Genomic DNA, 22,693 nt, shown 5'->3' on the forward strand with positions numbered 1-22,693 from the left:
TTTGAAGGGCAGTATTTAGCAAAAAAATGTGACAAAGATTCTCTCTTGAGTGAGAACAGCAGAGTCTCTCATTGTTCAGATCTGAAGACTTACTTCTGGGTCATTGTATTCGGTATGACTCCACCATTGCTTGGCAGGCTTTTTCTTTGTCTTCTTAATTGGGTAAACACATCTGTTACAACCAAGAAAAGGAGAATTATGCACTGCCGCTTAAATCTTATGTACTATTCTAACAGTTTCATCTGCGACATTGAGGTGTAAGGAGTTGTTTTTTTCTTAGCCTTCTCATTTTTGTTACTTGTAAGAACCTCATTCATGACCTGACACAATGTTTTATGAAGTCAACAGCAAGGCTGTCAGTGTTTTTAATGAGCTTTGCATCAAACCCTCAGTTTTTCATCAACACAGAACAAATCTTTTCACTGCAGACACCACTGTGACATATACGGTATGAAGGTTCAAACTCCTCAGTTCAAGATTTGAAGTCAACAGTAAGCAGCAAAGAGGAGAACTTGGGGACCATCAACACTGATGGTCCATCCCCTGTCTCATGTGACTTTTTTTTTGGATGTATTGTAACTGGAGATTCAGCTGTCATTACTGAACGGCACACGACAGGTTATTGTGCATTTCAGGGCACCACATAGGAGGAAAGCAAGGATGGGAGAGCAGGGAGATGAGGTGTTGTCTCACACATTCCTAAACCAGACACCATTTGCTCATGTCCATTACAATCCTAGCACAGCCCCAATCTTCACTACTCATAAACAACTCTTTATAATAGTGATAAACCTGAATTCACTCAGAGTGAAAGTGAAAACTTAGATATCAGACCAGTGATTGTGTTTGTCTTTGCTGAAGAATATCGACAAGTTTTCCTAAAACATATGCAGGTTGGTATTTTGGCATCAAGGGAGAAGCCAAGAGATCTATTTCAAGCACAGTGCAATCACACAAGTGTGTTGATATAAAATGAGTTTTACAGTGTTTTAGGTGCTATGCACAGTGCAGAAATATTCCAAAGTGGTGACACTGGAAAAAACTAACGAGTAGGTACGTAATTCCATAAAGGAACAGTGATATTAGAAATACATATAGGGTATCTTTTCAAAAAGGCCGTGTGTCCTTTTTGCTTTGAGACTGACACAAAACAGCCTTGCTGTGCAGTAAAATAAGATTTTGGAGACATCTGGGAGTTGCACAAGTAGTGTAACTATAAAGTCTTTCTTGGCTTTGGCTTTAAAACTCCACACATTTAAGGAATTTTAGATCCCTTTATCTGTTCACAGCATTTTGGGTCAATCTTGAAGGAAAGTCAGAAAATTACAGTTATGTTGTTATGCACTATCTCCTCACATGGGCATGGGAAGTATGTAGTGAGAGCATTGAGTGGAATAATCTGAATTGCATTTCGTAGAATCATAGGATGGTTTCAGTTGAAAGGGACATTAAAAAATGATCTAGTTCCAAACCCTCTCCATGGGCAGGGATGTCACCCACTAGATCAGATTTCTCAAAGCTCCATGCAACCTGGCCTTCCAGAGATGTGGAATCCACAACTGCTCTGGACAACCTGTTCCAGTGTCTCACTACCCTCTGAGAAAAGAATTTCTTCCTGGTAACTAATCTAAATCTCTTTTAGTTTAAAAACATTTCCACTTGTCCTATCACTATCTGTTTAGTAAAATAGATAAGATTTAATAAAAAATAGGTAAAATGTAATAAAATTGCAAATAGCCACACACTGAGACAGTGTAGGACAGAGAATAAAATTAGACATCTGTATTTACAATGCGTTGACCTATCTCCCTAAGCTTTGATCTACCTTCATAGAAAAGAAGTGGCCAGCTTGTAGTGACTTTTCAAATGAAAGATCAAGTGCATGCATAACTTGCCTGTTATATGGTGTTGTTAAGATACAACTTTTAATCTGGAAAATGTCCGGATATGCTGCTATTTTAGTTCAGAGGAAATATAAAGTTAAGTATCTGAGTGCTAAGTGGTTTAAACACTTGGTTAAAACAGATTATAGATTTTGTAAGTGCACCCTGCATATAATGTGTAAAGATTTCCACTTTTAAAAGATATACATTGAGCATTATGTGAATAAGCCATTGCTAACTCAGATGGTAGACTGATGTCTTTTTGTCCTGACATGACAAGTAAAGTTTGTTTCCTTTTGTTATCCCCATCTGTCACAAGATGATAAACCTTAGATCTGTAAAATCTTATGTGAATGTATTTGCTAACATCTTGCTTTGCTGGGCACGATAATGTGTCATTTTCATTGTGCAAATAAGTAGCTGCATTTTTTTGTCAGTCATGAGGTAAATAGAATTGCTTGATTTTTCTACCTACGCCCAGTTTGGGAAAGAATTTGGTTCAGCTCATCCATGTTCTATACATCACAGAAACATGTTCATCAAGCATATGCTTAAGAATTCTCTTGAATAGATATGCATTTCTGAAGCAGAGCTATGGTATTTTAAGTTGTTTCGTTTGCAACTAAGTTATATTCTGTGTTGATTGCACTATATAAAAAACACTAATATTTTGCTTGCTGCAAAATTTTCAGAGATAAAGACCTCTTCATGTTGAAATACAGCCCTCTTCATTTCTATGAATCCATTTGCTGTGTGAGAAGATCCTGACTTTTGCAGAGCATATGATTTCCATGTGGGTTCTCATTGGTGCAAGCGAGCTAACTATATTCATTTCTTTTTTTTTTTTTTGCAGCGGGAACAACATATATCTTTAGCAAAGGTGGTGGACAAATCACTTACACGTGGCCCCCTAACGATCGGCCAAGCACTCGCGCGGACAGACTGGCAATAGGGTTTAGTACTGTTCAAAAAGAGGCCGTGTTAGTAAGAGTGGACAGTTCTACTGGGCTCGGAGATTATCTAGAGCTGCACATCGTAAGTATTATGACAAGTGCATGAGATTTCTTCCTGTCTTGATTGTTTTATATTTGTGACTTTTAAATTTATTTTATTTTTAATGCAAATGTAGCGGTTTGTTAATGAGCCTTTCGGGGTCAGTAGTGAACTAAATGATAATGGCTTATAGCATGTGATTCTGTACAGGGTCTCAGATGTACTCAAAATGCCTTTTATTTGATACAATGCTACTTTACATGGCTTTTCAATTAAAAATCATACTGGGATACGTGTACAGATGGAGCACTTTACTACAATCTAATTACATAGAAAAGGATTTAGCGGCGCCAAAGGAAGGTATGTTAATCCTGAGAGTTTTAATCTGGAATCTGCTGGGGGAATTACACTTTTGACTGTGCTTATTAGATAAATTCTAATATTAGAATTTATCTTCCAATTTCACCATTCTTTTGTGACGATAAGTCTTAAGCAGAAAGCAAGACTATCACACTAAGAAGTCTAAAAAAATAATTTCAACTGCCTTAAAACAAATAAATAGCCATCAAAATTGAAAACATAAGGAGTTTTATGACATCAGAAATAAATATAACCAAGGTATTATAAAACATAAATAAGGTAGTATAAAACTTTGTTGTTTAGATTAGTCTGAACTTTGTTAATGTGTTCATTTGATTTTTATTTGAGAACATCTCTACTTTTAGGGAACAGTTGAGTTCCTTTTGAGTGAAATTACGTATTGATCTATAACTGATTACACTTTTACCCTCAGAAAACATTCAGCAGTGATCATTTTCAAAATTAGAGGGAATTATGGTATGCAATCTTCACAGGCTCCTTATTTCTGCAAAGGCAGTCTCACATTGTGGACCAGGGTGGTTTTTTTTTTAATTTTTATTATTTACTGGCTTGAGTAAATAAAAAAAAAAGGCCTTAAATAAAATTCAGAGGTTATCTTTACCCTTCTCTTACGTTGAATCGCACAGACAAAATAATTGGCTGGTATTTTGCAATCTTAGTTTAAAAATGTGAACAAAGCAACTTCTCTCACATGCCAGAAAAACTGAAAGCCTACGTATTTTAAGGCAAGTATTGTGTTGCTGGATAGAATTTAAATATTTGCTTTGCAACCATCAGGTGCCTTTTCATTATTTGCCCATTTCTTTGCAATCTCATACCAGATCCACCCCCTGTAGTTGACAGTGTTACTTTCTTCTTACAGTTTTTTCTTGTTCATTAGCATATTAAGGAATGTTTTTCTTGTAATTTTACTGTACCTGAAGTCTCTCAAAACTACAATATTTGTTCAATCTGTCTAGCCATTATTTTTCTATTTTAAAACAAACATTGTATTAATTAGTTATGAGTTGGAGATCAAAAATTATTGCCTGCTCATAAATGTTTGTGCTTTTTAATTTTTTTTCCCAAATAACTTTCTTATACCTATGCTGTAGCAACAGATGGTAAAAATAAAAGAATAATTGAGAGTTTTCTATGGTCAGAAACACTACCACCTTAATAGGGATGTGGGACATGATAAATTATACTTTACTGGTCTTTTGAAATTTCTGTGAAGCAGCGAAAAGCCTTTTATCATCATGCTCTGTGAACTGATATTGGCCTCCCCCTGCTGTCTTTGCAAGAGACTTTAGAAACCTCCCTGAAGCCTGCTCTGCTTCAGAGCAAAATCCGTGGTAACCGTGCAAAGTTTCACCGAAACAAGGTTGGACCTTCTGAGAGCAGCTTCAGTGTAGTCTGTCTCTAGGGTGGAGACACTAAGGGATTGACCTGAAATGCTAAGACATTTGGCAAGGGGTTTTTTAAGGGTTGTCAATGATAGATAAAGCTTGGAAAACTACTGGGATATAATTTTCCAGAGTTTATTTCAAATAAGGATAGTATTCAAAAGAAAGTTGAAAGGCAGTATTTTCAAAAGCACTTGTGATACCAAAGAACATACATCTTATTAAAGCCAGTGGAACTATAGATACTTCTGAGAATTTTACCTGAGATCTATTTTTGCTCAGCAAGATACTTTGAAACATCACAGCTATAAAAATGAAGAATGGAGAGGTCTACGTAAATGTTATATTTCAAAAATAGTTTATTGGATTTAAGTTTTTCCATATTGGCAGCTACTGTGTTAAACCAGCTGTAATAAAAGTACTAGGAGGGTTTTGTCATTCAAAACTTCCTTCTTGCATCAGCATTGAGATGTCACTAGGAATGTCTTACTAAATAACCAGAAACAGTGGAAGCAGGGAAGTGTATAATGTGCAATTCTGCATGTTAATTTGCATGTACCCACTCACCTGTTTGTGCAATAAATATGCATGAGTAATAAGTGCCTTTGTACATTGAGATGCACTGTGCATGAATAACTAACCAGTGTTATAATGACTATAACCTTATAACAAGATAGACTTGTGATTTAATTATGCCTGGATTCAGTTTTACAGTGTGATAGAAACTGGTTCTTTTGTTGCTGAGTTTCCATTATATCCAGGGGGTCATTAGTCACATCCTTCCTAGTGACAGAATTTGAGATAGATGTGTAAGGATAGGTTTAAAATGCATTTTCAGCAGAATGGTGGCAAAAAAAGTTTGAAACTATTGCTTTGAGTTAAAAAACTTTAGATTTTAGTCCTCACTAGCATGCTGGGGAGGGTGCTTGAGAGAGCTATGAGGTAGCTTACTCTTAACCTTCTTCATTGTAGAAATGGAAGAGAAAATTACGAGTTAGATTATGGTACTTCAGTGTGTGCTTGCCCTCTTTATTTATACTGTTTACTTAAAGATGATGTAAACCTAATAATGAAATCAAACTCATAACAAATTCTGATTTTGAAAATTGCTACTTGATCATTTGAATCACAGCTTTAGTGTTAGGTTAGGAACACATTTATTTAAAGCAATCATTTAACCTCCCCAAATAACCATTGTTAATAGGGGAAACATTTAAAAAAATGTGTAATCTGCATTGCTACCAGATGCTTAACAGTTCCAGTGCAAGTATTTTAAATTCCAAGATAGATTATTATAAAACTACACTTGTACTATAGCAGTGTAGATATAAAGGATTGCTTGTGTGTATGATACATATGCATCACAGTGCTTTAAGAAAGGGATTTTAAAATGTTTTAGTCATCCAGAGATACAGCAATTAGTTTTCACAGCAATCACTTGACTTCTGTTATGGTCTCTTGTGCAGTATCTGCTGGTAGATCTAGTTCAAGAGGAAATAGATATCATACCTAAAAGTCTGCTGTTGCTTTCTCTCCTGTTGATGGATAAGTAAAGAACACATAGAGCTGATAATGACTGTAAGCTTCATTTTTTTCCCCTTTTCATGACATGGTCTGCATCCATCTCCATGCCACATGGAAAAAGGTAGCAGCCTATTCATGCAATGTTCGATTAATCACCATGTGCACTCCTGTCCTTAGCTTTTTCACTGACTTCTAAAGCCCTTAGGTCATTGTGTCAGAGATTCCTGTTCCCGCCTCTACTCTTTTTCTCTTCCCACACTGTTCTCCAAAGTCATTAGACAGAAAAGTATACAAATATACATGTCACTGTCTACCACAGGCACTGTGCTGTTGCTACCTTGAATTTCTAACTTTTCTATGTTGAGGAAAAAAGTGAAGTTAGACAAAGATACTGCCTTGAAGGGCTAAGAAATCCTGTTAAATTGCTCTTTCTGGCAATGCTGGTAGCTAGGAAACTGGCATTTTCCTGTGTGGCTTTGCTAGTGAAGAGAAGAAGGATAGACTTTTATCAATACACTTCAACCATTTAAAAAAGTGAATAAATTATGCTATGTTTTCATCTTTCATTGTTAAAATGGAAGACTTTACAACAAAATGTGACATTTTGTATGCCTGATGAAAAGCATCCGTAGTTTCTGCATCTTCCTTGTTTGTGTCATTCGTTTTAAAATTAAAGTATTTCGGGAGCAGAAAACACCTGTTTTTATTGTTTCAGCTGGTTTTGAAATTGAGATCAAGAAGTTTTATAGGGGATAGGGCCAGCAGAGCATTTCAGACCATACAGCTTTGGCACTGCAGAGAGGACACCCACCCTACAGTGCACTACCTTGTGGTCACTTCTATTAGCTCAAGCAGGGTGAGGAGTTTCTCATTAAGCTCATTTACAGAGGTGGATCTGCTGAAGTAGGTGAAGTGTTGATGATCATTCTGATAGGAAACATTCAGAGGCCTAAAATAAGGAATAAGGTAGGTGTGCCAATATTTTGAATGCCTCTTCCAGGCATTCTCCTCTTCCAGGAGGAACTGTGGGAAAATGTCCTGTAATTCCTGTGAGAGAACAGTGACAATGCTACCTAGCAAATAGAAAACACAAAAAGAAAAAGAAATTAAACTCGAGGTAGATTGTAGTACATATTTGTTTTTCATTCTTTTTCATGTCATTGGGAAAAAAAATTATAGGGAAAATGTTAACCAGTAGGATTAATACTGTGATGGAAAAGCATGGGAAACTACTTTAAAAGACATGCTAACACATTACCTGAAAAAGTATGGTATGGTTAAGGACAGATAGCATATGCAAGGTATAACACAATTAACCTGAAATACTGTGAAGATGCAACATTACTGGCATGATAGATTAATCAGTATCATCCTTAGATTTTCAAAATGTATTTGTGCAGCCTTCAGAGTTACAATTAATGGCTGAGGTGAACAGTCACGGAGGGGAAAGGTTGTGTGTCTTACAGGAAGCAGAGTTTTGAGTCATGAATAAATTCCGTTGGTGCTCTGTGTCCCAAATATTTACATACTATATATATTAAAATATATATTGTGGAAATGGCATTTTTTATTTGAAATTTTTTGAAACTTTTGGCAAACTTAAACCAGCTCTTATTTGATGCTCCTCTCTCTCTGTCTCTTAGTTATACATATGCAGTATTCTGCTACACCAGGCTTTTAATAGCTGACTCTGTTAGATTTTATTGTATGCATACATAAAATATGGATAATTTTAATTTATGTAAGTATAATGACCTTCCCTCAAGTGAACAGAAACAGTAAAACTCAAGTGAAGATCAGAGTTCTGTGTTGAGTGTACCACGGAAACAATTACAATGTTTTAAGATAAATGCATTTGTTATTCTCTTTTGAATACTTCACATGTCTTGGGCTTAATGCCTAATGGAAAGTCAGTTGAAAGATTTTTATTGACTTAGTTGTATTTGGATCAAGTCCTAGAGAGCTGGATGTACCTTCAGTGAGACTGATGATAAAAATACCTTTGATTTTAGTGGTTTGTACTGGAGCTAATTAATTTTCCCAGGAAGAGTTTAATAATTTTCAAAATAATAATATTCGCAGAATAGTGTTTCTCCTAATAATCATCATTTGAATATGGAATTCCTTACTATGATATGCATATATATGCAAAGCAAAGATTTGGTAAGGCCAGTGGTGGCTTGTATATTCATGAAACAGTAATGAATTTAAAATAGAATTATTCACATCCAGGAAGAGATTAAAAAAAAAAAGGCAGAACTAGGTTCAAGAAATCTGATATTTTAGAAGTGCTGAACATGCACATAAGTGGTTAAAGTCAATGGATACTGAATATAGTCAGCATCTCTGAAAACCAGGTCATCATCATATCAGCTAAGTGAGCATCAGGGATCACTCTGGAGCCCTGGAAAGACTTTGGACCTCTATGTTTATCAGAGTTGTGAATTTTAATATTCTGCTACCTTGCAGCACAAGAAAATTTCATAAGGCTGATATTATCTAATCCAGAAGTCTGCCAGTATTTGATATTTCTTTATTATGCTTATAGATGTGATATTTATTTGTGATTTCTTTTTCTCATTTATACATGTGGATGAAAAATGCTATAGGAAGTTTATTATAAACAGTGATTGTTCTTCTCTTTGGGGAAGAAAAACCTCAGCAACTGGACTATATGTTAACCTTTAAACTGAAGAAAAATTACTATGGAAGAAAGATTTCCAGACTTGCTTCTGGGTTGGAATAAAAAAACCCAGGGCAATCAAAAAAGAATCATTTATGGGACTAGACAGGCAGGTAGGAATGCAATTCAATGCACACAAACATTAAGTTAATTAGAGTGGGAGCAATGAATTAATCTAGGGAATTTGTGCTAAACGCAGCAATCATTTACCTCACTGATCAGGTTAAAGATCTAACTTTGTAAGAAGGAAAATAAATAAATCACTGAGATGGTCAAGCTGTGCCTTGAAAACATGAAGTTAAATTATTCTTTTGTATTAGCAGAGACATAGATTAAAAAGCTCTGAAAAGGGTTTTTATTATATAAGCTATTTGTTAATGCCTCATCTTGAATATTCTGCACAATCTGTTACTGCACATTGAGCAACAGTGCTCTGTTCTTGCCATAAACAGGCCAAGTTGCTGAAAGAAGGTTATGGAAATGTGCTAATTCTGGCACAGAGCAGACTGAGACCTTACTGCGTGAAAAATATGAATGGAATTTGTACATCATGAAACAGTTTGGCTGTGACTGCCATCATGGAACGCTGCAAGGAGAAATCCTGACATTGGCATGGCAGGTCCAGCACACCAGTGTGGCAGGTCTGATCTCCCAACTGATTGCCTAGTTCTCCAGCCTAGAAGTGTGCTTGAGGGAGGCAACTCCTACCATATTCTTCCTCTGTCCTGGGATAGGTAGAAATTCTCACTTCTTCCTCTACCTAGCACTAGCATCTCCTTTATGCTTCCTGCTCTTTTTGTGCTTTTGGGAGAATAAAAGCTTCCTTCCCAAAAAAGCATGCTGTGTGATGGAGTCACCACCTGCCAGCCCCTTGACCAGAGAAAATTGCACAACCAGTGGGACCTAAGTTCTAAGCTAAAACACGTGTCCATTGCACAGTGCTCCTGCCCTCAACACTGCTGAATCTCCTGAAGTACTTTCTTCTAGCAAAATTTTAAAGCCTGGCAGAGGTTAAGTAGATCCTTAAAACACTTCTGTTGGGCCCACATATATTAGAATCATCCGACAGCATTATGGAAAGAATTGCATGTGGCCATGGCATTGTATGAAATGATCTTGCAGACCAGATGGTGGACTCAAAGTTCCCTTCAGATCCCACATATCTCAAAATTACACTGACAATTGAATCCATCAGATTCAATTGTCAGAACTGCTTAAGATCCAAAACTTTGTTACTGAATTTGATGGCAAGTCTTCCTATGACTTTACTGTTGCAGCCTGTACATAAATGACATTATATCCAGCAAAGAGGAGAGAATGTGAGCATGGAACCATCTTTCTGGGCTCTTGTTGAGCTTAAAAAAAGTGCCAAGATTGGAAATAGAAGGGGTTTGGCCTGAGTCATGTTATATTTGTAAAAAAGCTATGCGTTTTTAAGAACTTAAGTGGGCCAATTTGGAGTGGCAAGCACAAGAGCAAGCATATTTAATCAACACAAACTTGAAGAGGCTCATGACCTCTTCAAAAAGCTGTTCTTATTTTTTACACTGTTACTTTTAAAGCTCTGAAGTACTCTATGGATTACATCCAGCCTTGTTTTCAAGGACTCTTTCTTTGTCTTCCCTTTCCCTTGTTCCCAGGCTGTTCTTCTGCCATGTTCTCAAACACAAATTCACGTGTTGTGCAAATTCTGCAGTCTCAGTGAATCCCAGTGAAAACAGGTGGCAAACCTCCAGGGGTCTCAGGAATCACATACCTTTTCCTTCCCCCAGAAATAGGCATACTGTATAACTGAAGGAAAAGGAGAGTCACTTCAGATGGTGACTGTATGATGTATTCACATGGAAGGCCTTCTTGATGGGGACCACTGAAAAGTTCTGTTTAATTAAAGAACAAAAACAGCAACAGAAAATCAAATATGCATGTGGCCAAAATTCAGAACTATATCCTTCTGTGTCAATGTTTTTTCGTATAAATACAAATTTTCTAGCTTCAAAAAGGATAGAAGAATTGGTTTATAATGTACAGATAAATAAATAGACCATCTTTCTTCAGTAGGAGCGCCTTTCCTAGTTAACATTATACTCTCTCATTGATGTTTTAGATCCATCACAATCTAGTCACATCCTTTAAATCCAAAATTCCTCACGCTGGCTACCAGCCAAAATCCTTTCACATGAAGGTTACAGATATTTTAATAACTTGGCACCAACTCTTCCAGAACATTGCCATGTATAAAAAGAGCCGATGAAAAATTTAGCAGGCATCTTAACAACCTTATTAAGATTTAAAGGATACTTTACTATTTCCAATAGCAGAGCAGTTGAGATGTTCGCTGTAACCTGGCTGATCATTCAAAGGAAGAAGCACCAAATCATAGGAAATTATTGTGATGATCTCGAGATTTTGAGCTCTGGATGTTTGAGAGTAACATCCAAAACCAGGCCACTTTTTCCCATCTATCCTATGGGGGTAATATTATGCTTATTATATCTAGATATAGATATAATATTATCTATATTATACACTTATATTATTATTATATTATAAATATATATAGTAAGCATATACTGTTTGTTAGATCTACTAATATAACAGAGTCAGCCCTGATAATATTTCCTAGCTTATTATTGCCTGGTTCTTTCCTAATTTTAGAAAAGCACAGAAAGATTTGCACTCCCTCCTCCCTGCCAGGCATGCCTGGCCCAACACCAACTGGAAGGCTTGTGTACCCAGTGTGTTAGAAGCTGTGGCAGAGCAGGGTGTAGACAGATTTTTAGGCACTTTGGGTTGACAATGTGTTGTTTGAAGAAAAAAAAAAAGGACAGACAGGAGCAATGGCATCACTTTCAGACTATGCTTTTAGCGCCTGATGGCAGCTCGAATAAGAGACAGTGACTCTCAGACTGCTGTTGATCTGTTGAAAGAGGCCAGGTTTGCACAGGACAGATCAAGGTTTGTTTCTTATGAATATAAGCCAGAACCCATGATGTGGCCCATTAACTCCCTGTCTTTTAAATTTACGAGTTCTAAGTGTAGATAAGGACGTAGTGTGCACTGTAGCACAGTGTACCAAGTGTGGCAGCTTTTCAGTGAACGTGCAGTATGAACAATATCACTTTTAATACCAGTGAGAGTGATTAGCCTATTGATGCAGAACAAGATGAGGGCAAAAGTGCTGCTGGTGACCTGAACAGCTTCTGATCCTAACTCCCAAGTAATTCTCATCCCACCACTTCCACTATTGATTTGTTTGAAAATACTGCAGAAATATAAGTACGAGCATTAGGCCAGAAAACTCCTGCCAGAAGGCAAAAGGTGCAGAGACAATTTTACAGAACCTGTTGCTTTCTTTAAGTAAACGTTGCTAATATAGGTAATTATTTTGTGCTAATAAGGAAAGGTCATCTTAATATTATTCTTATTTTGTGAGATACTACCTGAATTGCAACTCATAGTTGGTTAATTAGACCACTTAATTCAGGTTTTGCTCTGTGAAACCTCAGTGTCATCACCAAATTGAAACCTTGTTTTAATATTTAATGCTAGTTTGCTTTGTTTCTTCTAGACTATTTTAATGTCTTGAGCCTTATCGCTTTTCCCTTACACCACTGTGACAGTGAGGAGTAATTGTAATAAAATCACTGGATTTAATGTGGTGTAGCAGAGGGTAGAACTGAACACACTGGGCCTGGCTCCTGCCTTCATCCAATTAAGTTACTTAACTTCTGTAAACTTTGGCCCCAGCTCATTGCACGAGAGTTATGCAGGAAACAGAGCCAGAGCAGGGAATCTATTTGTATTTTCTGAAACCAATTATATCTTCATCTGCTTTTCAGTAACTTGCCTATGCTGCTTAATCTCTCTTACCTGAGCATGACAAGTTTGACACCAGTGCATCTCCGCTGCTGGTCTGTCACTGAACAGTGTATTCCTTTCTCTCCAGCAACAACTGTAGATCTGCAATATTTGCCTTCCCTATCAATCTATCAGTGATTCTTCCCATTTGACAGTGGGCTGCTGCCGTTAAGTCTTTTCTTTTGCTTTGTTTTTTTGCTTAGATCATACCACTCACAAGAATTTCCGCAACAATAACAGACAGGATAAAGATTTAATGATCTAATATTGTCAGTGTTCTGTGTTCTGGTGGCTTATGTTTAATGTAACAATCCCACTTACAACAGGTGAGTTTTGCTGTTAAGTGTTTGGAGAGGCTTAGATATCTCACTATTCATGAAAGCCCATTTGCACTGAAACATTCTGATGCTACAGAGGGTGGATTAGCTGAAGGAACTGACTCATGCATTTCTTGGCTTTTGATAATTACCTAGCTTACATTGAATAAGGTAAGGGATGCTGAGGAACAAAGGAAAGACATAGTCCTTCAGTTTTACCAAATCTCTGTGAAATTATCCCAATGCCTTCAGTGTAGCAGCGTGAAGCTCCTCACATGGCTTTAACTTCTTGTGCCAGAGTTTGTAGGTGATAATCTATATTCGGTCAAGGACAAAATGTAAGTCTAGATATTCCCTCCAGAAGATGTAAATCACTCTTGCTGCTGCAGCATTACACATTCTCTGTGGTCTAGGAAAGCTGCTCATACAGGAGTGGGAAGCCTTCCCTCCGTGTATTCTGCTGTTGTGTCAGGTACTCCTCTTGATCTCAGGCCTCTGGGTTGAAGAATGGGGTTGAAGCATTACAGCCTCAACAGATAACATCATGCTCCATTTTGGGGCTGCAGTCTCTTGTTCTTTTCAGTTCAGCCCTCGCCCTTGATGGACTTGCAATTTACTGCTTACAGACTGAATGCTACAGACTGCATTCTTCCAGTCTGCTGTGAAACCCTATAAGTGTGCTGAAGCCTTATTGTTCCCCATATGGGGCTTTTTTTCCTGACCTAGTGAATTCCAGGAAACAATAGAGAGTTCCTGGAGCAAAAGTACTCAGCCTTTTGCTTGCATAGCAGATGGCATTTTTAAGACTACCTGAGAGGGCACTGCTACATAATCCACAGACAGAGACAAGCACAAAGAGCATTGTTATACGTGAAGCTGCTTTATAGTAATTTCTACCAATTAAAATAAAAAGTGAAAATATTATGCTATAGAGCCTTAATAACCACTCAGCATATTTGATAATGTCACTGCTGTCGGTATCATATTCACCACAATGTTTAATAGTTGAACAGATGCAGCTCACTAGAGCACCACATGGTATGCAGCAGCAGGGAGTCCCATTTGACAACTTGGTTTTGTTTTGTTTCCTTCCCAGAGAGCCTTTCCTGATGTCCCAAGTTTCTGTACTGTTTCGATTTGCTACTCAGCAAACAGAAAAAGGCAAGGGAATTCTCTATTGCTTGTTTTCAAAGCAAGAGGGGGTTTCACTTTTCTGTGGAATTACTATGAAATTCCTAATAAAGCTAATATAAGGCATGTTTTAATGTCAAATTGTCTGCCCTTCACATGAAATGAGTTGGGTTGTTGCAGGTAGCATATATCTGTATGCATGGGTTACTTGTAGGATGGCAACTGTGCTGGTTTTTGGAGGTGGCTTCAAGTTTGGGGATTTTTATTTTCTTTGAATTGCAAGATTTTTTGTATACATCTGCAAGTCACTTTGCACAGTGAGCAATAACTCTTGGCTGTAATAGTGCCATGGGATGCTACAGTTGTTTGGTGCTTCTAGATTTGCTCTCCATGGAACAATTGAGAGGAGCATTTTGTAAGATTTTCCAATCTTCTAATTGCTTGTGTGAAAAAACATCTGAGTGTGTACTCTAAGGCTAAAATAAGATGGCTGTGCTGTTAATATAATCTAAAAAATCAGTGGATAATACAGATGAGATACTGAAACCTTGACTATATTATTTGGGTATTTCTTTCTAGGAAACATACAGTGAAGATGGGAACAAGACTAAAACTGCTGTAAGAATTATGTTATTCACCTCATATTACCTGGTCTATAAATAAACACAGAAACTCCCTTGGTTATATTTCTTATTCCTTATTAATATGGTTATATATTTAAAGACAGGTGCTGCCAAGGGCTAAATTAATGGGCAGTGTCTTCCCCAGAGCTAAAAACTTGTCACAACTTTGTACTCAGCTGAGATGCTCCTTTGGAAGATATTTAAGATTTCTGTGTTTCTATCCCTAATCTACCTTTTGAATATTTTGCTGGCTGTTTAAACTGGCATTCTTAAGGCATTGATTTTCTTTTCTTCCTCCTTGCTTTTCACTGCATATTCAATCTCAAAAAAAACCCGGCACATCTCCTTGTCACAGCTGTAGTGTGGTACATGATGACACCAAGCTGTGCTAGTGTGGGAGGAGGGGAGACAGGGGTTGCAAGCACTGTGGAGAACTGATTAAAATTCAAAATGAGCTTGATAAAGTGGAGAAATAATCTGAAATCAGGAAGATGAATTTCTACAAAAAAAAAAAGCGCCGATTCCTGTACCTTAAGATGGAAAAATCAAATGCACAGCTATAAAATGAGGAATAATTGTGGCCTAGAAGTAGTTCTATAGAAAAGATTGGAAAGTTACAGCTGATTGCAATTTGCTGCAGACGCAGACAGGCATCAATCTGGGATGCATTGACAACACATGGGGTGCCAGAGGAGGAAAAGCTTGTTGTTTGCACAGTACTGCTGGGACCTTAACTGAAGAATGATGGCCAGGTTTGGGTACTTGGCTTTTGAAAAGGAGGTAAGCAAAGGAGGCAGCTACTAAGAGAATCAGCAGTATACTCTGCCTAATTCCTGAGAAGAAAATGAAGGAGTGAGCTCTGCTTTGTTTACAAAAGAAAAGACAGGGAGTAACTGGTTATGAAACCATCCTCTAGTATATATAAGTTGTTAATATTTGCGACTGGCTAATTTGTTTTGGCTGTCTGTCAGGATAAGGTAAGAAATAGCTGGTTTATTTTGCAACAATGCCTTCGAGTATTGGGAAAAAATTTCTGACTCTGCTTGGTGGCTAGCAGTGGAGCTGACTTCATAGGGAGGCCTTGTTAAGTTATACTTTCAAGATCAGACTACTTTCCTTTTGGTAATGGGAATGCCAAGGAGACTTCTGCTCTGTGTTTTCGCTGAAGCTAGCCTAGATGTACTTGCTGTTGCTAGCAAGTGATGGGTTTAGCAAGGTCTTCTTGAGCTGTACACACCCATATATGCTGCAGTTTTTGACTTAGGTCCAGGAACGATTTAAGATGAATGCTTGGATGTAAGCACAGTGAGGTTCTCTTTTTTTCATTTCTGAAGATACAGAAAAGGGAGAGAGTAAGCTGCTGCTCAGTGTTTTCTTTCAATATCCATTGGTCCTAGTGTCAGCAGCAAACTCCAAGACTGTATGCAGCAGAACAAGGTAGAACCTGCTCCCCCTCTGCCATAGCTGCATCCCCTCTTGTTTAACACTTAGCAAACTGCTTTGCTGCTATATGCAGGAAAGAAACTTGAATCTGTATGGATGAGAATTGCTCTGCAGCCCAGCAAAGGCCTGTTGGTGTGTTCTTCACTGACTGTTGGCATGTGCCTCCTCTTCAGTTTGTGGGGAAGGTGGTGGTGATGTAACTAACTTTGCCTCCTCGCCCACCTCTCAAATGTTAGCAAGTGTTTGCTTTGGCTGATGTGTGGGAGTAGTGAGGTAATTTGCACCATCCTGGTGTAAATCCAAAATAACCCCAATGGTCTAAATTGATTGCTGAGCAAAACACATTTGGCTATATTGCAAGAATAATGTGCAATTGGGGTGAATTTATTTTTCATCTCTTTGAGCTATTTGGCCAGCTCACTGGTTTTAGACATAGCTGCACTGCTCTGTGAAATGTTTTTTAAGGTCTCTCATCACAATAGTGCATGAAGATTGTCTGAAAGATAATAATCATTCACAAATCATGGAAAGATAAACTTTCCTGTTTCATTTTTAAAATAAACTGTCTGTTTTCCTGATGTTACTGACTATTTGTGATGTGGCTTTCTAATGATTTTAACAGAATGTTGATTTAAAATATTCCTTTAGCTATTAACAGTTGTCAGAACTCTGGGCTTATATCATAAAAGCTTTAAGCATGGAAAAGATTTTTATCTTTCTATCTGTGACTTAATCTCTATTCTCTGTACAAGTCTTTGTCAGCAGGCTGTTTTCTGGGGTTTCCTCTGGAGCAAAGGCAGGGTATTTCCCTGAGAACCAGCCATGATGGTTCAGTACCTCCCCTGCTTGTGTCACCCCATCCTTTAACCACCCTTTCTAGTCTTCTTCTCCCCAAGTTGTGTCATGCAGCTTCACCACCTATTTTGCACTTCTGCAGTTGCAAAGGTAGGTCCTGGATGTGCTTCATTGCCCCAAAAGATAGGAGTCACCCAGGCTGATAATGTATGTCCTTTTATAGAGTTGGAAGAAAAATGATGAATAAATTTGTTGCTGTGACTGTGTCAGGACTGTCACTTTATCTGTCTTGTAATGGAGATGTTGTTCAGCATTTCTAATTATAATATTCATCTTCACTATCTCCTGACACAGGTGTAGTGTCAGGCTACTAGTGCATGACACTTATTACTTTTGACCCTCAGAGGCACCAGTCACAAGCACTTCTGATTTACTGGCAAATGTAATTGATTCCCTCCAGTCCTTCCTTCTCTCACTGAAAATATTTGAGAGTTTCATGCTGCATTTTTCCTGTAATGTACAGGAACATTAAAAATCAAGACAGGAAAGTGGTTTTACCTGAATCATGTTCTCCCACACACATACTACTGATAAAATGGTTATCACAAACATTCCTTACATTGTTAGTATTTTTTTGAAATTATAGCAAGATGGATTTCTACATCAGAATTTTTCACATGCAAGCTTATGCTTCAGAAAGCTTACTGACTTGGAATATTTTGTTATTAATTTTTAAGGTCCAGCTTGGAAGAGAGTTCCTGATCACAAGGAAATTACTTACCTATGCTGAGTTGGAGGGTGTAGAGAAAGCAAAGGATATTCAGGAAATCACTTCAGGTGGTGGAGCCTTCCCTCCATCCTGCTCTGCTGTGCTTCCTTGTGGGCCTGACTGGTTATGAGTGATACTAAATTGTGGTTCCAAAAGAAAAACTAGTACTTCTCCTTTTGATTCTGTTGGGGACATAATAGCAGGGCTTTGACTCTAAAGGCTGAATTTTAGGAAATTAGTAGGCTTTTCTGCTACTGTTCAGCTGACTTTTTTATAAATGTCCTAGGTGAGATGCTCATGTTAGTTTTGGTTTTCTCCCTCTAACTTAAGCTCATACACCAATCTCAGGAAAATCTTCATGGGTTTTCAAGCTTCCTTTATTTTGATCTAACATAGGTTAAAACCACCAAACCTAAACCTTATAGATGCAGATCAAGGGTTATCCGTTTAGTAACTGTGTGTTTTTGTTCACTGCTGGAAACTGGGTGCAGCAGGAGAAAGACCAGTGATCTGATCTAGGTAATAGTGCTGTATAAGTTAGAAAATTATTTTTTTCCAGTCTCATATCTCAGTGGAAACCTGAATGTGGAAAATGTTCAGGATTGTGACAGAATGTACAGGATAGAATGCAAAGGGACTCTTTTCCTCAGCGCCACTAACCCACTTCAGTGGGACTGGAAGAAACCTGGATTCAGATTCTTTCCCCACCTAGTTCAGACTGGGACCTGATCCAGACTCTCTCTGTAGCTTCAGAACTTTAATTTCAACTTTGGACTCGCCTTGGTGACAGAATCATTGATTAATTCTGTGCTTATAAAAATGTAAAAAGTTTATTTTTGTAGCTGTACCTTAGGAAGGAGATAGTTTTCAAAACTTTCTTTTTTTAGTAAATATTTGTGAAAGAAATTGTTTTCCACTCCATTTTGGTGAAAGCACATCATCTATATATTGATGACAAAATGGTTGTCTTAAGGTCATTATAATCCTGATTGCAGTTGCTCATTGTTGCTAAATTCAGGATAGCAACAACTTCCTGAAAAATTTTTAGTCAATATTCAGGATAGAAACTTGCTTTATATCTCATTAAAATAATCAAAAAGGACTCCAAACTGTTGTTTCTAGAATTGTTTAGAAGTGCAGGAGGCAAGATACTTGTAGAGTGCTGCAAGAGTTGCACAGCATTAGGGACACATTAAAAGAAAAATGTCACTCTGCACCAGCTGTTAACAGGAAACATGGCATATTCACACTTCCTAGTACGTTGGGTTCCAAAGGACAAAACCTTTTCTAAATCTTGTAATACTGCTGAATTTATCAGTCTTCATAGCACAATTGAGTATGTCTGGAGAAGTGGACAAAGGACAGGATGATTAAGCACTGTAGTGATGGAAAAGAAAGAGCAATTAGGTGACACATCCTCTTATGCATTGTAGTGGGTATTTTTCTAGCTGTACAAGAAGTTTATGCAGTTTTTATTACCAATTCTAGCCACCTGAGATACTTTAAATCTGGATTCTGTGCCCTAGTTGCTTGATTTATTAACACCCCCAGGAAAACATAGGCAACATAATGATTCCCTATATCAATCACTTGTTATAAAACTTCAAAAAGATTCAGTAATTGTAACCAAAAATTAATACATTAGAATGAAAGATGTTTTAAATGACTATTTAATGGTTTAAGAATAAATATCCCTTTAAAAGCCTGCTGCAACTCTCCATTTTGTTTCCTGCTAAAAATGAGTTTCTGCTATAAGTACTCTAAGGCTCTCAAGTTAGAGAGCTAAGTTGTGGGGTTAGGTTTCTATTGGCTACCAGGCACTTAAGAGGATATTTATGATGGCATAAGTGTAAATGGGGAAAACTCACATCGCTGCCCAGGCAGGACATTTTGGTCACTTTTTCCTCACTTCACATCCTCCGAGTGATAGAAAATAAATGAGTATGGGTTGCAGCTGGAGAGTTCCTTAATGGGTGGTATTAAATACATTTCTCGACAATTCAAAATATTCTTCCGATGGAGACTGTTTCAATTAATTTGCTTCATTTTATTTCTTCTCATTTCCAATATATTTCTAGAGCAGCAGATAGTCAGTGCATAACAGAAACCTGTAGTGTTACGCGGAGCTTATGTGCATGTGTGTTTCGAGCTTTCAAGAAATGTAAGCTTTCCTATTTCAGATTGCAGACCTGCTACATAAAGCTTTTTTTTTTATTTTATTTTATTTTTCGACCGCCTGGCTAAAATGCAGCTCCTTAATTTTAGCAAGCCAGAGAAGTTTCTTTGGTGTTGCACCACTACTCTGCTCACTTTTTGGAATGAAAATTATCAATCTTAACCGTTTACTTACCTTCTCTTTGATTTTGAAATTAGGCTTTTAAGATAATGACAGAAATGCAATTGTAAGAAATCACTTACAAATACTAGACCCAGATGAGTTGTTTCATGCTTTTTGTCTTCATAAGACACAAGACTATATGTTTGTTCTCCTTTCTGTTGCTGTTCCAGACCTGTACAGTAGAAGCTAATTCCAATTTCAACTGTTTTAGTTAAAATACATTTAGCTAATATTTAAACAAAAGCAGATATCTAAAGTTTATTATGTTGGCATAGAAAAGCAGAAAACGTGGATTCATTTTATATGCTTCTAATGTTGATTCTTTTGGTCCTATTTTCAATCTTTTCTGCAAGATCATGAACACTGGATACTTATTTTTTATTATTATAAGTAATAGTAGTATTTTAAGGAATGCAGTGTAACCTGCATCTTCTGATAATGGGAACAAGATTGGTTTTGCTAGACTGTAGGAAGGGGAATGAGCAATGAGAATATGCCTAGCCTCCATATAGGTAACAAATGCAGCAGGAAAGTGTATCTGTTCTGAAAGACAGTTCTGAAATAAGATTTATAACCCCTGTGTGACTTTGAGGATCACAGGTTAAAAAAAAACAAAGTGCAAAGGTACAGAGTTTCCAGTTCAATTGCAACACTTACTTGAATATACAAATCCAGAGCTTATCTGAGACCCCCTTTTAAACAAAGCTTGCATGGATGCTTCAGTGGTGCAGTAAGAACGATAGGGGTGAACTGGTTTTAAGATTTTCCCTGTGATTCTCATTGAAAAGCATAAATTAATTTTTAATTCACACCTGTGGCTTCTGCACAAAAAAAAATATCCTGAGGAAAAGGTGTCAGACTTGATTGCTAGAAAATTTGTTATAACTGCATTATGTATCTAAATTATTATATTGGATGACAATTTCTATTATTTTCACAAGGTCCATTCATTTTAATTATAATTTACCACTCAAGTATACCATTCTCTTCATGTTAATCTTCAAATTATTCTTGCTTTTGCTTTAATAGCTATTTATGAGTCATAGAAAGTACACCTAATTAATACCTCTGCACATTGCTACAATTAAACATTAATCAGATTTGATTTTTAGAGTAATGTGCTACCAGTCTTCTAATCTTCTAAGTTACGACCTGATAAAAATTTTATTACCCTAGTTTCAAAGTTCTCAATGGGGAAGGGATTTCCATTTAGTGCATTTAATTTGTAGTGGTGTCTTCTATACAAATTTTACACTCTTTTTAATTCTCTCTAGATAAATTGTTTAGCAAATCAGAAGTAAACTGACACAAAGTAAACTAAAATTTTAGATATAAGTTTTTAAAAAAATATTCAGTTGTGAGCTTGTCAGAAAGATCTAACTGAAGCACTGGATGGTAGTTTTTATTAACCTGGGATGACAGCATTTAGTCAACCTATTTCCTCCTTCCCCTTCAGTTTAGAAGAAAAAGTCAGTAGATGTAAGCATGAAACAATGCATGAACTTTCAAAAGCCACTTTAACAGGGAGTTTCATGCAGTTGATATAAGCATTTCAGCATTACTGGTTTTGTCTTTTTTTTTAAATTTCATTTCATTTTTTTACTCTCTAACTGTTGGTGGGAAATAAAAAACCCAACCAACGTTGTTTCTCAGCGTGTCAGAACAGACAAATGACTGTCCACTGACAAGCCATTGTTCATCAGTGGCTGCTGTCGAATCACTCACTGGGTCTGTGTGCTCCTCCACTCTTGATCACTGCTACACAACGCCCTGTTCTCCCCCCTGCCCCAACCCCTAGATTCAGCTGCTGCTAAGACAAGGGATATATGACAAGAAGTGGACAGGTGAGAAATTAACTTTATTGCACCCCTGAAACTTATTTCTGACTCTATTAACTTGCTTCCAACAGTGAAAAATCCTTTTTGAATCCTCAGAATTTCAGAGCAGCAAGATGGAATGAGCTCTGTGTCATAGGTTAGCTCTCCCAGATCATCTGCAGCTTAGAGGTATATCTTACATTTTTTTCCTCAGAGAGCTAAACCTCTTCTCTTCATTCAATAGAGAAGCAAAGATAATTTGATCTAGGCAAGGGCACAGCAAAGACAGTAGATAACCTGTTAGAACAGCTTTGCATCGGAACTGGAGAGATTCCAACTTTTACTTTGATTCTTAACAGGTTTAATTAACACTGTTTCTTACTCAAGCTTACTGCGCTGCCAGAGCTGATTTGTTTAATGCTCTAGCATTTCTACCCCATGCAGTGAGTTTGTAAGGGGAACATCCAATTTTGAATTTGTTTTGTAAGTAATTACAAATCGGGAAACTTTTGACTATTCAACCAGTTATAGCCATCAATCCTGTGATCAAAGTGTTGGGACCGATGCTGATCAGGGAAAATAAAGAGTTGTGAAGCTGTACTTTCCCTAAATTGAAAATGTTTCTGGGTCAGAACAAACATGAACAAACAACCTGTTCAAAGGATGGGTTATATTTTGTCTGTTGTGCAAAAAGGATAAAGTTTCTTGGTCCCCCCATCGGGGCTTCTCTGAAGTCAAAAGGAATTGGTAGGG

At 37.2% G+C, this 22,693-nt stretch overlaps 1 protein-coding gene across 22 annotated transcripts in view; it reads left to right on the forward strand.

The window, feature by feature from the left end:
• The window catches only part of NRXN1 (neurexin 1), a 705,404-nt gene that overhangs the window by 481,115 nt on the left and 201,596 nt on the right, over positions 1-22,693 (forward strand). For all 22 annotated transcript variants that reach the window (XM_029965176.1, XM_029965177.1, XM_029965155.1 and 19 more), the window contains one exon: positions 2,737-2,918. In XM_029965176.1, the coding sequence (XP_029821036.1) occupies positions 2,737-2,918 (182 nt within the window). The remainder of the gene's footprint in view (positions 1-2,736; positions 2,919-22,693) is intronic.

This window comes from Manacus vitellinus, unplaced genomic scaffold (assembly GCF_001715985.3).
Source record: "Manacus vitellinus isolate BGI_N305 unplaced genomic scaffold, ASM171598v3 scaffold_8_pilon, whole genome shotgun sequence".
Classification (NCBI taxonomy): domain Eukaryota; kingdom Metazoa; phylum Chordata; class Aves; order Passeriformes; family Pipridae; genus Manacus; species Manacus vitellinus.